This window comes from Helianthus annuus, chromosome 14, assembly GCF_002127325.2.
Source record: "Helianthus annuus cultivar XRQ/B chromosome 14, HanXRQr2.0-SUNRISE, whole genome shotgun sequence".
Taxonomy (NCBI): domain Eukaryota; kingdom Viridiplantae; phylum Streptophyta; class Magnoliopsida; order Asterales; family Asteraceae; genus Helianthus; species Helianthus annuus.
Window position 1 is genome coordinate 161,929,793 of NC_035446.2, and position 17,172 is coordinate 161,946,964.

General features: G+C 35.9%; 4 protein-coding genes across 4 annotated transcripts; all 4 read right to left on the reverse strand.

Annotated features, from left to right (window-relative positions):
- Window positions 1-382: 382 nt before the first annotated feature.
- LOC110907724 (putative F-box/LRR-repeat protein 22) lies at window positions 383-3,473 on the reverse strand. The gene is made up of 2 exons (XM_035983149.1): window positions 3,108-3,473; window positions 383-439 (listed from the first exon to the last, which is right to left on the reverse strand). The coding sequence occupies exons 1-2, from the start codon at window positions 3,471-3,473 to the stop codon at window positions 383-385; spliced, it is 423 nt and encodes a 140-aa protein (XP_035839042.1).
- Window positions 3,474-7,625: 4,152 nt separating this feature from the next.
- Window positions 7,626-8,096, reverse strand: LOC110907725 (G-type lectin S-receptor-like serine/threonine-protein kinase At4g27290). The gene has a single exon (XM_022152663.1). The coding sequence runs from the start codon at window positions 8,094-8,096 to the stop codon at window positions 7,626-7,628; it is 471 nt and encodes a 156-aa protein (XP_022008355.1).
- A 190-nt stretch (window positions 8,097-8,286) lies between these two features.
- On the reverse strand, window positions 8,287-8,859 carry LOC110907726 (G-type lectin S-receptor-like serine/threonine-protein kinase At4g27290). The gene has a single exon (XM_022152664.1). It carries the CDS (start codon window positions 8,857-8,859, stop codon window positions 8,287-8,289), a length of 573 nt encoding a protein of 190 aa, XP_022008356.1.
- Window positions 8,860-11,405: 2,546 nt separating this feature from the next.
- Window positions 11,406-12,316, reverse strand: LOC110907727 (putative F-box/LRR-repeat protein 23). The gene is made up of 2 exons (XM_022152665.1): window positions 11,994-12,316; window positions 11,406-11,811 (listed from the first exon to the last, which is right to left on the reverse strand). Exons 1-2 carry the CDS (start codon window positions 12,314-12,316, stop codon window positions 11,406-11,408), a joined length of 729 nt encoding a protein of 242 aa, XP_022008357.1.
- Between the last annotated feature and the right edge of the window lie 4,856 nt (window positions 12,317-17,172).

Below are 17,172 nucleotides of genomic sequence, written 5' to 3' on the forward strand. Positions count from 1 at the left end.
TGTGCAGGTTGAGACAGAATAAGGTTTGGCTCAATTATTTGATCAGAAATGTCTATAGAAATTAAATGAACTAAGACCCACAAAAGATCAAATCTACCCTTATAGTCCATTTGCGTTGACAACTTGGCATGGTCTTATCTTGATAGCATTATTTATAAGCTTAATAATGGGCCTTCATATTAGTGCTTCTGCTGTCATTCATTATTCATGCTTTCCCAGTTAATAATGTTAACACTCAATGCTGAAACTCGATAGATTACAATGAGTAACATACGAATAAACCCTGATATCAAACTACTATTAACTATAATTAACAGAATCATTACAGTTATAGCTAGTGATTAACAGAATGATTATAATACTAATTTCAAATAAACTGGAGTTACGGATTTTCTATAAGATTTGTAGCTTTGGTGCATGATATATCCAAATTCAGACACTGTGGAAAGAAAAGAAAAAAAAGAATTATAAGTAAAGAAAGGGACTCACACGACGGAGGATACAGTAGTGACAACGATGATTGAGTTGAAGTTGGTATGCATATTGATTGCATTAATTGAAGATGAACCAACCAACTTCTTATAATATATTTGTTGTGGACGTGGAAGCAGATTTCCAGCGGAGTCCACGCAGTGTCGTGGTATCACCATTATTTAATTTCAAACCCTTTGGACAATAATGCATTTTTTATATATATTTTCATAAATATTAGTTAACTAGAAACCTTTATGGATATCGTTTTGTTATTATCGGAACCGGTATCGTTAGGTTTTTTTTATCGATATTGGTACCGATGTTATTATTATTAGAACTGGTACTAGTATTCATTGTATGGTTTTCAAGGTAAAAAATATACTTTTGTGCATATTATTGACATTAAACCAAATGACGATACCATAGCAATATACCTTCATGAACCGAACCAAACCCGTCCGAATTCCCACCACATCACGCTTTGAATATTAACTTAGAAGCCTCATGAATCGAGCGGATACAGGCATCGGTACCTATATTGTTTTGTTACTATCAGAACCGGTGCCGGTAATCGTTTTTATTGTTTTTATCGACATTGGTATCAATATTGTTTTTATTAGGACCGTATCGATATTCGTCTATATGGTTTTCAATGTAAAGAATATACTTTTGTGCATATTATTGACATTAAACCAAATGACGATACCATAGCAATATACCTTCATGAACCGAACCAAACCCGTCCGAATTCCCACCACATCACGCTTTGAATATTAACTTAGAAGCCTCATGAATCGAGCGGATACAGGCATCGGTACCTATATTGTTTTGTTACTATCAGAACCGGTGCCGGTAATCGTTTTTATTGTTTTTATCGACATTGGTATCAATATTGTTTTTATTAGGACCGTATCGATATTCGTCTATATGATTTTCAATGTCTCTTTTGTTCATATCATTGACTTTAAACCAAATGTCATAATATAACAACATCGTCACGAACCACACTAATACCGTCTGAATTCAGTTATGAATAGGGTAACCAATTGTTGATTAGTTTTGTTTAGCCAATGTAACCAATTTGTTGATTGGCTGGTCTTGTGACTGAATAAAATAACTGAGCAACAAAAGTGACATTTGATTGGAAAATGAAATAAGTAATCACAATTCACAATGCTTACCTAAGAGTAATTTCTGGGTCTCAAGTGTTGGATTTAAAAACATGACATTTGAGCCAAAAAGAATAGATGAAAAATTAATGTTGGTGGCTGGAAGCCCCTGATGAAGAATTTCGGTTTTTTTTTTGTAATCAAATGTATAAAAACCAGTGAATCGTGAAAAGATATGCAATAAAAATGAGAATTAGATTAAATTTGGGATGAAGATGTTTGATTAGTTACTTCAAAGATGTTGAAATTTCATGCAACAACCATGACATGAATTTACAAGCTGCGATTCTTCGACGACTAAAGAGAAAGAGATTGCGAAAGAGTAAATGATAGATACTGAACCCATAGAGAAAGTTCTCTGGTCAGTCACACAGGAAATGCAAATAATATGAAAAAATTATACATATAAATACCCAAAAGTTGGCGCGTGTGCGCACATGCATACGTATATAAGTTTGTTTAAAAGTTTGGGTAGATTTAGTTAAAAATTTGCAAAACCAGGACTACGTTGATCTGGGTTAAAACTTAAAACCAAACCAAACCAAACCAAACCAAAAACCATATTTGATACAGCTCCATTTTAAATCAGTTCGTTCAAACTTAATATTCAGTTACAAAATTGAGTAAACCCATGGTTAATAATAAAACACCCATTAAACTAACCGTAACATTAAAACCCCACACTAAGTTAAGCACAAATAAGAAAACAATAAAGAAATGGTTAAGAGCTGTTTAGAGCATTACAAAGATATCCAAAAAGTCACTCCAATAATTTAACAAAAGCATAAGAGTATATTAGGTACTGCCTAGAGAAGATTACCATGAGTCAAAAGATAAAAAGTTCATGCAGGAAACAGCAGCTGCAGCTTAAAAAAAAAAACTATTTGTCTAATAGATCATAATAACCATCCATTTAGACTCCAAAATCAAGAAGGCTGGCAATCTGTCTTTAAAAGCATACTCTTATGTATTAATAAATATCATAGGGATCAGCGTAGTAATAGTCAGCGTCATAATACTCATTCTCTGTTACATAAATATAAGGGTAGTCTTCAAGAGAATCATTGGGAAGTTTAAGATATTTAATCTGTTTAGAACATTGTTTCCCTAGATCTCCCTTAGGCCTTGTGTAGTGGGGCTCCATCTCACCTCATAAAGCCCCATAAAGCCCTTGAACACCATTACGGGGGGCTTTATGAGATGAAAATGGGTATTGGGCGCTACTTTTTTCACGGCGTGAAGTTGTTTCCATTTTCCACTTTGGTCCCTGCATTTTACACTTTGGTCCCTGCATTAAAACACTTTGGTCCCTGCATTTTACACTTTGGTCCCTGCATTTTACACTTTGGTTATGATGAGGTAGGGCTTTATGACTACGGGCTCTAGTGACATAAAGCCCCTGTGTGACGTGGCACGACACGTGTCGCATAACGCCCACAAAAGGGCTTTATGACTACACATGACCTTAAGATCAATGTAAAAGCATTGACGCAAGTCAAGTGTTTCAAGGTGATGACAGTTATCGAGAATCACACGCAACCCCAAATTGGTCATCTTGTTTCCAATGAGTTCAAGGTGCCTTATCCCAAGCAAGTTTTGTCCAATAGCCATGGCTATCTCATTATATCTCGTTAAAGATCCTTCATCAGCATTAAACAATCTCCATCCTCTTTGATTCACTTTGAGTGTTTTTAGCATGGGGCAATAACGGCCAACAGTTTCAATCTCTTCTTTTGAGATTTCTATCTTGTAAAGGTTTAGTTCCTCCAACAATGGAAATTTCATCAAAGCAGCTGTAGTCAACTTTCCATAGAAGAATTGATGTGCCATTTCAAGCCGTCTGTAGGTCCCTTTTCGCGGAGGATTACGAACCTAAACCTTGTTATACAAACCTACTAGCGAGTGCGGAATCCAAGCTAGCAAGCAAACCGAGTTAGTAGCAAGTAGAGAAACAAACACACAAAGATTCACCGATTAACACTAGTCGTATTAATGCAATGAGGGTTTCGGTTACAAGCTCAATGTTTACAGAAGTGTTCTATAAACTCTCTAAGTGTGTGAGTGAGTTCTGGGCAGAATGCTCTCTAAGCTTCTATCTCTCGGGTGTGTGAAAATGGCAGAACTCTGGAACTCTCAACACATGCATGGGTATATATACCCAGCTCAGCAGGTCTGCTCGAAGGATTCGACAGATGGTCCGAAGGATCATCTGTCGACCACATGTTACACGAAAGATCAGCATGCACCTCGAAGGATCATCCTTCGAGGTCTAATGGTCGAACCATGATCGAACCATATCTTTCGATCACCTCGAAGGATCAGGTGTATCCTTCGAGGCTATCCTTCGATCAGAACATGTTTCAACTGTTGACTAAGTTAAACCGGAGGATGGTTGACTTGGTCAACTTACAACACAAATCAGGACATCGTTACATACAGACCGAATACAGACAAAGTACAGACACAAGTGCACCAACACCGTCTGAGCTGACTTGATCTGGACGGAAACAATCATAAAGAAACATCACTTTATGGTGCATATCTAAAAAAAGAAATGGTTCTAACTTCTAAGAAACAAGTTCAACAATCATAAAGAAACATCACTTTATGGTGCATAATGTCAAAGGGATACTATAGTTACAAAGTGCAAATAGCAAACTAAACAGTTAGCTCACATACCTATCAGCAACATATAGATGAAGTTCAGCATCATAAGTAGAAGTAGAAACAATGGTGATATCAACTAACTGGCCTTGGCTTCTATCCACAGCATGCTTACACAATTTATCAGCTGAGACTTCTGAAATTGCTCTCCGTAAGTCGTTCATATTGATAATCCTCCACATAGCAGGGTCCTTGCAAATCTTACGCCAAGCAGTGCACACTTTCTGCGCATTCTCAAGTATGTCAACCATACCAATTCTGTTAAGTATATTGAACGTAACATCGGATGGGAGATCCAACCAGTTCCTTTCTTCTTGCTTCAGATTCAGTTCTGATGGCACCATCACTTTAGCATGTACAAAGCAAACGAAAAGTATTACATGTTATTCACCTACTTAACATATATAAAAATAATAAAATGAATAAAAAACCCTAACAATTTACATGCAAACTAACATGAACAGAAGAGAAACCTGTAACTAAAACATTACTTCACTAGCAAAGGACAAGCATTGTGCACACTGGGAAACTAAAACGATTGAAAACAGAACAAATACTTTACGGATATCGTTGTTATTATCGAAACCGGTATCGTTATTCATTTATAGAACCAGTACTAGTATTCGTTGTATAGTTTTCAATGTAAAGAATATACTTTTGTGCATATTATTGACATTAAACCAAATGACTATACCATAACGATATACCTTCGTGAACCGAACCAAACCCATCCGAATTCCCACCACATCACGCTTTGAATTTTAACTTAGAAGCCTCATAAATCAAGTGGATACCGGCATCGGTACCTATATTGTTTTGTTACTATCAAAACCGGTATCGTTTTTATTGTTTTTATCGACATCTGTGTCAGTACTGTTACTATTAAGACCGTATCGATAATCGTTTATATGGTTTTCAATGTCTCTTTTGTGCATATAATTGACTTTAAAACAAATGTCATAATATAGCGACATCATCACGAACCACACTGATACCGTCTGACTTCAGTTGTGAATAGGGGAACCGATTTGTTGATTAGTTTTGTTTAGCCAATGTAACCAATTTGTTGATTGGCTGGTCTTGTGACTAAACAAAATAACTGAGCAACAAAAGTGACCTTTGATTGGAAAATGAAATAAGTAATCACTATTCACAATACTTACCTAAGAGCAATTTCTGGGTCAAGTATTGGATTTAAAAACATGACATTTGAGCCAAAAAGAATAGATGAAAAATTAATGTTGGTGGCTGGAAGCCACTGATGAAGAATTCCGGGTTTTTTCTTGTAATCAGATGTATAAACACCGGTGAATCGTGAAAAGATATGCAATAAAAATGAGAATTAGATTAAATTTGGGATGAAGATGTTTGATTAGTTAGTTACTTCAAAGATGTTGAAATTTCATGCAACAACCAAAGCCAAGAGTTTTGATTGATGGACTGGATTGCATCTGCATGTTCTATTCTATCTCTGCCCAGGGGCATACCTACCCTATGCGATGGGTGGGTGGCCGCACCCTTAAAAAAAAAAATAGTGGTATTTTTCGCGAAAAATTCCGACAGCACCCCTTTGAAATTTTCGGCCGCACCCTTTAAAAAAATTTTAGGAGTTAGATAAAAAATTGTGAACACGGATTGAAACCCGACCCAATTATGTAAACAAGTTAGCCCGCTAATCCTTTTATAAAACTTGAATTCATTCCATCAAGCCCAATAAGTTAGTATCAATTCAAGCCCAACCTAAATACAACTTTAATTAAACAAAATTAGTCCAATTTACAAAAAAAAGACCCAATCGACTGCCAACTTTTTGCGACTCACGCCCTCCCTCTGCATGACCTCACTTCCAGCGACACCCCCACCTCGACGGCGACTGCAACATTCCGGCTAATAATAGCTTAATTCCGGCTATAAACAAGTACGTGTTTTGTTTTTGGTTATTTTAATGTTTATGTGATTTTGTTAAAGACTTATGAGATTATAGGATAGGTTAAAAAATTAAACTTTTATGTGTTTTGAGGTAATTTGGGGTTGTTTTTAGTCTTTATAGGATGAGTTTGTTGTCTCTTAATCTCTTGTTGATTATATGATTCTAGTATAGAGTTTGAAAAGTTAAAATTTAAAACTTGAAACTTAAGGAATATTGATGAGTTTAATGTTTTTATTTGTTTTACATGACCTGGCCCGACCTGAACCGACCCGAATTTTTTATTTATATATCTAGGCGGCCTAAAATTTTTAAAAATATTTCGCGCCTATAGAGGAAAAATTCTTGAGTCCGCCACTGATTTGCCAGCTGCGATTCTTCAACTAAAGATTAAAGAGATTGCGAAAGAGTAAATGAAAGATACTGAACCCATAGAGAAAGTTCTCTGGTCAATCAGACACCATATGCAAATAATATAAAGAGTTAATTGTCATTTTAGTCCCTGTGGTTTGGGCCAATTTGGCAGTTTAGTCCAAAGATTTTATTTTTAACATCTGGATCCAAAAAGGTTTCATCGTTGCCATTTTGGTCCAACTGACTTAACTCCATCCATATCTGTTAAAGCTGCCAAAGGCATTTTTGTTAGAAGAATTTCTTACTCAAATTTTAGTAAAACTTCATTACAAACTAAAATTGTTAAGAGATCTTAATATCTGGTTGTTCTTAATTGTTTCTAGACTTTGGCTAGCTGCACTGAGGGGATTGTTTTAATGGAGGAACAATATGATTTGAAAAGGTATGTTGAAGTGCATATGTTCAGTCTTGTAACACCCCGACCGTCACCGAGCGGTGACAAGACCGCGCTAATGAAGGGTTTCGGTGAGTGGGTATGCGGTTACCAAAATCGGTGTGTAGTCACTGAATGTGATTGAAGAGTGATGGAAGAGAGAGAGAGGAGAGAGGAGAGAATAACCAATCAAAAGTGAGAATCACTCAAACACCCTAGAGTAATTAACCATACCCAGTGATTGAGTGCAAAACAGGGAGTAGAATGAGTTGACATGGCATAATATTATTGGGTAGAGAATCACTCAATCACCCTAAAGTGACTAACCATACCCTCACCCTAAGTAAAAAAGCGACTCACTACGACGGAGGTTACAGTTAATTGTGTCACAGTACATTGATCAATCGTTTAGTCCAATCAAGCATTGAACTTTTGGTCTCATCTGCACAGAATTAAATAGTGAAGTTAATTGTGTCACAGTACATTGATCAATCTTGTTCATTGGGATGTAATGAGCACCTCATTCAAAGATATTCTTACCAAATAAAAATGTATCAAGGCTTCTGTTGGGCATGTATTCATAAATCAACATGATTTCATGTTTTTAAGCATAGAATCCCAGAAGCTTCACTAGATTTCGGTGCTGAAGCCGGTGAATACATCTAACCTCATTCATAAACTCGTCAAGTCCTTGCGTAGAAGTTTCCGACAACCGCTTCACTGCTATTTTTCTTAAGCCCGTGCGCAGATCATACCATGAATGTCGGGTATCTGGCAATTTCACACCTGAAAGTTTTCGAAACGCATCCTCATTCCCACAATTTAACGATTTTTCACGTTGACAGCCACCTGACCAATTTCCTGCAATCCATTGCACTGGAAATATTGGTTCAAACCCTTCCATACAACTGCATGCAGGAGAACTGTTGATGTTACAGATTCCATATGCACCACAGAGTCCATATTGGGCGCACATATCAACCGTTGTGACCAGATACGGCATCCAACCTTGTGCGGGATCAATCCAGTTCAAGCGCATTTCGTTGCCTTCCGAACTTAGATACACCCTCGACATAATTGAGTTATTAATAAGATGAAATATACTATATACTTCCTTTTCATTGAAGACAAAATCATACGTGTAGATAGGATTTGGCTTACTGGGAAAACCGCTAAATCGTACACCAGTCCACGGTCCAAACCTCAATTGTAAAACCGAACCTCGCTTTTGAAACACTTGTGGATATCCGTTCGTATCCATCCAATTAACTTACATACAGACCTGGAGAAGGATCATCCATACTTTTCCACGACGTCAAGTACCTGTCTACGCCTGTTACCAAATCCTTCCCGAATTTCATTCCCGCTAGCAATGTGTCGGTTGGGTGATCGAAACTTTGCCAAACGAAATCTTCGTCAGTGCTACTATCGTCACACACAACAAGGTTCCCAGGATCGAGAAGCTTTGCTACAACGGGAGCATTACCAAGAGATACCGATGAATTGGAAGACCAAATCACGGTATTATTGCCACTAAAAAGCAGTAGCATTCCATTGCTATTGACTTTGAGCACACCTGTGGTACTGGTGAGTGGAGTTTTTCTGTTAGCAACCCATACAACTGTCTGTGGAGATATTTTCTTGAACCATATCCCCAAGTATCGGTTGTTGGAGTTACCGGGGCTAAAGAAGCCCAACTCATACGTTTCACCAGCCAAAACAAGCATATCATTGTCTCGGAGTGCTTGACCTGTATTTATGGTGTCTAATGCAGCAGAATTCAACAAAACTGAGAATAAAGCACTAGAAAAGAACAGAAGTCGTGTTAAAGCCCTCATCGATGTGTTTTACAGTCTCCCGTTTCAGTAAATAGTTGTGCAGGTTGAGACAGAATAAGGTTTGGCTCAATTATTTGTTCAGAATTAATTGTCTATACAAATTAAATGAACTAAGACCCACAAAAGATCAAATCTACCCCTGTAGTCCATTTGCGTTGACAACTTGACATGGTCTTATCTTGATGGCATTATTTATAAATTATAAGCTTAATAATGGACCTTCATATTAGTGCTGTTAATGCTTCTGCTGTCATTATTCATGCTTTCCCAGCTAATAATGTTAAAACTCAATGCTGAAACTCGATAGATTACAATGGGCTCATGAGTTGTACGAATAAACCCTGATATCAAACTACTATTATAGTGATTAACTGAACGATTATAATAATAATTTCAAATAAACTGGAGTTACTGATTTTCTGTAAGATTTGTAGCTTTGGTGCATTCCTAGATATATAGATCATCATAATCCAAATTCAGACACTGTGGAAAGAAAGAAATAAAAAAGAATTATAAGTAAAGGAAGGGAGTCACGACGACGGAGTATAAGATACAGTAGTGACAACGATGATTGAGTTGAAGTTGGTATGTATATTGATTGCATTAATTGAAGATGAATGAACCAACTCCTTATAAAATATTTGTTGTGGACGTGGAAGCAGATTTCCAGCGGAGTCCACGCAGTGTCGTGGCCATTATTTCATTTCAAACCCTTTTGACAATAATGCATTTTTTATATGTATATTTTCATAAATATTAATTAACTAGAAACCTTTACGGATATAGTTTTGTTATTATTATCGAAACCGGTATGGTTATTCATTTTTAGAACCGGTACTAGTATTTGTTGTATGGTTTTCAATGTAAAGAATATACTTTTGTGCATATTATCGACATTAAACCAAATGACTTACCATAGCGACATACCTTCATGAACCGAACCAAACCGGTCCGAATTCCCACCACATCACGCTTTGAATATTAACTTAGAAGCCTCATGAATCGAGCGATACCGGCATTGGTACCTATATTGTTTTGTTACTATCAGAACCGGTGTCAGTAATCGTTTTTATTGTTTTTATCGACATCGGTGCCAGTATTGTTATTATTAGGACCGTAGGACCGTATTGATATTCGTTTATATGGTTTTCAATGTCTCTTTTGTGCATATCATTGACTTTAAAACAAATGTCATAATATAGCGACATCGTCATGAACCACACAGATACCGTCTGAATTCAGTTGTGAATAGGGTAACCGATTTGTTGATTAGTTTTGTTTAGCCAATGTAACCAATTTGTTGATTGGCTGGTCTTGTGACTGAACAAAATAACTGAGCAACAAAAGTGACATTTGATTGGAAAATGAAATAAGTAATCACAATTCACAATGCTTACCTAAGAGTAATTTCTGGGTCTCAAGTGTTGGATTTAAAAACATGACATTTGAGCCAAAAAGAATAGATGAAAAATTAATGTTGGTGGCTGGAAGCCCCTGATGAAGAATTTCGGGGGGTTTTTTCTTGTAATCAAATGTATAAAAACCAGTGAATCGTGAAAAGATATGCAATAAAAATGAGAATTAGATTAAATTTGGGATGAAGATGTTTGATTAGTTACTTCAAAGATGTTGAAATTTCACGCAACAACCAAAGCCAAGAGTTTTCATTGATGGACTGCATTGCATCTGCATGTTTTATTTCTGCCAACCCATGACATGAATTTGCAAGCTGCGATTCTTCGACAACTAAAGAGAAAGAGATCGCGAAAGAGTAAATGATAGATACTGAACCCATAGAGAAAGTTCTCTGGTCAGTCACACAGGAAATGCAAATAATATGAAAAAAATATACATATAAATACCCATAAGTTGGCACGTGTGCGCACATGCATACGTATATAAGTTTGTATACAAGTTTGGGTAGATTTAGTTAAAAATTTGCAAAACCAGGACTAAGTTACTTGATCTGGGTTAAAACTTAAAACCAAACCAAACCAAACCAAAAACCATATTTGATACAGCTCCATTTTAAATCAGTTCGTTTAAACTTAATATTCAGTTACAAAATTGAGTAAACCCATGGTTAATAAAACACCCATTAAACTAACCGTAACATTAAAACCCCACACTAAGTTAAGCACAAATAAGAAAACAATAAAGAAATGGTTAAGAGCTGTTTAGAGCATTACAAAGATATCCAAAAAGTCACTCCAACAATTTAACAAAAGCATAAGAGTAAATTACGTACTGCCTAGAGAAGATTACCATGAGTCAAAAGATAAAAAGTTCTTGCAGGAAACAGCAGCTGCAGCTTAAAAAAAAGCTATTTGTCTAATAGATCATAATAACCATCCATTTACACTCCAAAATCAAGAAGGCCGGCAATCTGTCTTTAAAAGCTTACTCTTATGTATTAATAAATATCATAGGGATCAGCGTAGTAATAGTCATCGTCATAATACTCATTCTCTGTTACATAAATATAACGGTAGTCTTCAAGAGAATCATTGGGAAGTTTAAGATCTTTAATCTGTTTAGAACATTGTTTACCTAGGATCTCCCTTAAGATCAATGTAAAAGCATTCACGCAAGTCAAGTGTTTCAAGGTGATGACAGTTATCGAGAATCACACGCAACCCAACATTCGTCATCTTGTTTCCAATGAGTTCAAGGTGCCTTATCCCTAGCAAGTTTTGTCCAATAGCCATGGCTATCTCATTATATCTCGTTAAAGATCCTTCATCAGCATTAAACAATCTCCATCCTCTTTGATTCACTTTGAGTGTTTTTAGCATGGGGCAATAACGGCCAACAGTTTCAATCTCTTCTTTTGAGATTTCTATCTTGTAAAGGTTTAGTTCCTCCAACAATGGAAATTTCATCAAAGCAGCTGTAGTCAACTTTCCATAGAAGAATTGATGTGCCATTTCAAGCCGTCTGAGCTGACTTGATCTGGACGGAAACAATCATAAAGAAACATCACTTTATGGTGCATATCTAAAAAAAGAAATGGTTCTAACTTCTAAGAAACAAGTTCAACAATCATAAAGAAACATCACTTTATGGTGCATAATGTCAAAGGGATACTATAGTTACAAAGTGCAAATAGCAAACTAAACAGTTAGCTCACATACCTATCAGCAACATATAGATGAAGATCAGCATCATAAGTAGAAACAATGGTGATATCAACTAACTGGCCTTGGCTTCTATCCACAGCATTCTTACACATTTTACCCGCTGAGACTTCTGCAATTGTTCCCTGTAAGTCGTTCATATTGATGACCCTCCACATAGCAGGGTCCTTGCAAATCTTACGCCAAGCAGTGCACACTTTCTGCGCATTCTCAAGTATGTCAACCATACCAATTCTGTTAAGTATATTGAATGTAACATCGGATGGGAGATCCAACCAGTTCCTTTTTTCTTGCTTCAGAATCAGTTCTGATGGCACCATCACTTTAGCATGTACAAAGCAAACGAAAAGCATTACATGTTATTCACCTACTTAACATATATAAAAATAATAAAATGAATAAAAAACCCTAACAATTTACATGTAAACTAACATGAACAGAAGAGAAACCTGTAACTAAAATATTACTACTTCACTAGCAAAGGACAAGCATTGTGCACACTGGGAAACTAAAACGATTGAAAACAGAACAAATACTTTACGGATATCGTTGTTATTATCGAAACCGGTATCGTTATTCATTTATAGAACCAGTACTAGTATTCGTTGTATAGTTTTCAATGTAAAGAATATACTTTTGTGCATATTATTGACATTAAACCAAATGACTATACCATAACGATATACCTTCGTGAACCGAACCAAACCCATCCGAATTCCCACCACATCACGCTTTGAATTTTAACTTAGAAGCCTCATAAATCAAGTGGATACCGGCATCGGTACCTATATTGTTTTGTTACTATCAAAACCGGTATCGTTTTTATTGTTTTTATCGACATCTGTGTCAGTACTGTTGCTATTAAGACCGTATCGATAATCGTTTATATGGTTTTCAATGTCTCTTTTGTGCATATAATTGACTTTAAAACAAATGTCATAATATAGCGACATCATCACGAACCACACTGATACCGTCTGACTTCAGTTGTGAATAGGGGAACCGATTTGTTGATTAGTTTTGTTTAGCCAATGTAACCAATTTGTTGATTGGCTGGTCTTGTGACTAAACAAAATAACTGAGCAACAAAAGTGACCTTTGATTGGAAAATGAAATAAGTAATCACAATTCACAATACTTACCTAAGAGCAATTTCTGGGTCAAGTATTGGATTTAAAAACATGACATTTGAGCCAAAAAGAATAGATGAAAAATTAATGTTGGTGGCTGGAAGCCACTGATGAAGAATTCCGGGTTTTTTCTTGTAATCAGATGTATAAACACCGGTGAATCGTGAAAAGATATGCAATAAAAATGAGAATTAGATTAAATTTGGGATGAAGATAGTTGATTAGTTACTACAAAGATGTTGAAATTTCATGCAACAACCAAAGCCAAGAGTTTTGATTGATGGACTGGATTGCATCTGCATGTTCTATTCTATCTCTGCCCAGGGGCATACCTACCCTATGCGATGGGTGGGTGGCCGCACCCTTAAAAAAAAAAAATAGTGGTATTTTTCGCGAAAAATTCCGACCGCACCCCTTTGAAATTTTCGGCCGCACCCTTTAAAAAAATTTTAGGAGTTAGATAAAAAATTGTGAACACGGATTGAAACCCGACCCAATTATGTAAACAAGTTAGCCCGCTAATCCTTTTATAAAACTTGAATTCATTCCATCAAGCCCAATAAGTTAGTATCAATTCAAGCCCAACCTAAATACAACTTTAATTAAACAAAATTAGTCCAATTTACAAAAAAAAAAGACCCAATCGACTGCCAACTTTTTGCGACTCACGCCCTCCCTCTGCATGACCTCACTTCCAGCGACCTGCGACACCCCCACCTCGACGGCGACTGCAACATTCCGGCTAATAATAGCTTAATTCCGGCTATAAACAAGTACGTGTTTTGTTTTTGGTTATTTTAATGTTTATGTGATTTTGTTAAAGACTTATGAGATTATAGGATAGGTTAAAAAATTAAACTTTTATGTGTTTTGAGGTAATTTGGGGTTGTTTTTAGTCTTTATAGGATGAGTTTGTTGTCTCTTAATCTCTTGTTGATTATATGATTCTAGTATAGAGTTTGAAAAGTTAAAATTTAAAACTTGAAACTTAAGGAATATTGATGAGTTTAATGTTTTTATTTGTTTTACATGACCTGGCCCGACCTGAACCGACCCGAATTTTTTATTTATATATCTAGGCGGCCTAAAATTTTTAAAAATATTTCGCGCCTATAGAGGAAAAATTCTTGAGTCCGCCACTGATTTGCCAGCTGCGATTCTTCAACTAAAGATTAAAGAGATTGCGAAAGAGTAAATGAAAGATACTGAACCCATAGAGAAAGTTCTCTGGTCAATCAGACACCATATGCAAATAATATAAAGAGTTAATTGTCATTTTAGTCCCTGTGGTTTGGGCCAATTTGGCAGTTTAGTCCAAAGATTTCATTTTTAACATCTGGATCCAAAAAGGTTTCATCGTTGCCATTTTGGTCCAACTGACTTAACTCCATCCATATCTGTTAAAGCTGCCAAAGGCATTTTTGTTAGAAGAATTTCTTACTCAAATTTTAGTAAAACTTCATTACAAACTAAAATTGTTAAGAGATCTTAATATCTGGTTGTTCTTAATTGTTTCTAGACTTTGGCTGCACTGAGGGGATTGTTTTAATGGAGGAACAATATGATTTGAAAAGATATGTTGAAGTGCATATGTTCAGTCTTGTAACACCCCGACCGTCACCGAGCGGTGACAAGACCGCGCTAATGAAGGGTTTCGGTGAGTGGGTATGCGGTTACCAAAATCGGTGTGTAGTCACTGAATGTGATTGAAGAGTGATGGAAGAGAGAGAGGAGAGAGGAGAGAACAACCAATCAAAAGTGAGAATCACTCAAACACCCTAGAGTAATTAACCATACCCAGTGATTGAGTGCAAAACAGGGAGTAGAATGAGTTGACATGGCATAATATTATTGGGTAGAGAATCACTCAATCACCCTAGAGTGACTAACCATACCCTCACCCTAAGTAAAAAAAGCGACTCACTACGACGGAGGTTACAACAGTGACAACGATGATTGGTATGTATATTGATTGCATTAATTGATGATGAACCAACTCCTTATAAAATATTTGTTGTGGACGTGGAAGCAGATTTCCAGCGTAGTCCACGCAGTGACGTGGTATCACTATTAATTCATTTTAAACCCATTTGACAATAATGCATTTTTTATATTTTCATAAATATTAACTAACTAGAAACTTTTACGGATATCGTTTTGTTATTATTATCGGAACCGGTTTATTCATTTTTAGAACCGATACTAGTATTCGTTGTATGGTTTTCAAGTTAAAGAATATACTTTTGTGCATATTATTGACATTAAACCAAATGACAATACCATAGCGATACACCTTCATGAACCGAACCAAACCCGTCCAAATTCCCACCACATCACGCTTTGAATAATAACTTAGAAGCCTCATGAATCGAGCGAATACCGGCATCGGTACCTATATTGTTTTGTTACCATCAAAGACGGTAATCGTTTTTATTGTTTTTATCATCTGTATTAGTATTGTTATTATTAGGGAATATGCCACAGAATAGTAATGAAGTTTTAGGAGTGTTCCAATTAGGTCACTAATAAAATTTATTGTTCCAATTAGATCATTCTACTTTATTTTGGTGTTCTAATGCTAGATATTTTACCTGAATAGCAGGTCATAGTCCTACATGGCATTTATTTAACTTTTTTTTAAACATGATGAGATGGAATCAAATAAAAGAAATATAATAAATAAAAAAAATAAAAACCCAAAATGATCAAATATTACAAATCGTAGAATCAAATCAAATCAAACAAATAACAATTGTAAACCCTACCCTCATTCGTACGTGATTCTACGTTATTCGCTGCCGGTTTGTGTTTCGAACGAGATTCAGATCTCGTTTCGGCTGAGTTTCGGCGATTTGCGTGGAGAGGGAAAGCTTTAACGATGGCGAATCAAGAACAATCGTCAGCAACCAATGTTGATCAAGCGTTCGACTGTTCAGTACCAATCGAACAATAGGTAATCTAGAATTGAAACTGATCATAACTTCATTTACACTTAACATGCATACTGAGGACGGGTTCTTCACATGTTTTATAGTTACAAGTGCATCATTATTATACAAATATAATCATTTATGATGATACAGCATGTGTGAATGCTTTGCTCCAATAAATTTTGTTTCTTGGAAAATACATATTGATATAACTTAAATAGGAAAATACATAACAAAGTACATGGTGAATGTGTGAATGCTTTGCTCCAATAAATTGTTTCTTGGAAGCAATGGCAGTGAGTTATGCAAGAAGTTGATTAATATCAAACGTGCAGTCTTAACGGCTCACCACGGTGACCGCCACTCGTGTATCTCCGTGGTGCCGATGATCGTCGGCTTAGCAACAATTTTCTTTTTTATCGGGGCATGAGTTGCTTGAGTTCTTTTTTATCGGGGCATGACCGCCACTCGTGTATCTCTGTGGTGCCGATGATCGTCGGCGTAGCAACTTTTTAGAGATTTTGAAAAAAAATGACATTTTTTTAATTTTTTTCTGCACTTTTTTAACTTTTCTACAATTTTTTAAAAATTTTTAAACCTATTTCGCATTTTTTTTCTAATCCATTTGGCATTTATATGCCATGTCAACAAATTTTTAAATAAAAAACCTAAAGAAATGCCATGTAGGATGGATGACCTTCTATTTAGGTAAAACATCTAGAATTGAAACATCAAATGAAACTTGAATGACCTAATTGGAACAAAAAAAATTATGAGTGACCTAATTAGAACACTTTTGAAACTTTGTTACTATTGTACAAAGTTAGCCCTTGTTATTAAGACCGTATCGATAATCGTTATATGGTTTTCAATATCTCTTTTGTGCATATCATTCACTTTAAAACAAATGTCTAAATATAGCGACATCGTCACGAACCACACTGATACCGTATTAATTCAGTTGTGAATAGGGTAACCAATTTGTTGATTAGTTTTGTTTAGCCAATGTAATCAATTTGTTGATTGGCGGTCTTGTGACTGAACAAAATAACTGAGCAACAGTTGCTTCTTTGATTGGGAAATGAAATAAGTAATCACAATTCACAATACTTACCT

What these genes read in the sequence shown, in the direction of transcription:
- LOC110907727 (XM_022152665.1), bottom strand. Translation starts at nt 12,316, where the DNA reads ATGGTGCCATCAGAACTGATTCTGAAGCAAGAAAAAAGGAACTGGTTG. An exon ending in CATCTATATGTTGCTGATAG is followed by an intron (nt 11,812 to 11,993) that starts GTATGTGAGCTA and finishes GTTTCCGTCCAG; the next exon opens with ATCAAGTCAGCTCAGACGGC.
- LOC110907724 (XM_035983149.1), bottom strand. Translation starts at nt 3,473, where the DNA reads ATGGCACATCAATTCTTCTATGGAAAGTTGACTACAGCTGCTTTGATG. An exon ending in GCTTTTACATTGATCTTAAG is followed by an intron (nt 440 to 3,107) that starts GTCATGTGTAGT and finishes TTCTTTCCACAG; the next exon opens with TGTCTGAATTTGGATATATC.
- LOC110907725 (XM_022152663.1), bottom strand. Translation starts at nt 8,096, where the DNA reads ATGTCGAGGGTGTATCTAAGTTCGGAAGGCAACGAAATGCGCTTGAAC.
- LOC110907726 (XM_022152664.1), bottom strand. Translation starts at nt 8,859, where the DNA reads ATGAGGGCTTTAACACGACTTCTGTTCTTTTCTAGTGCTTTATTCTCA.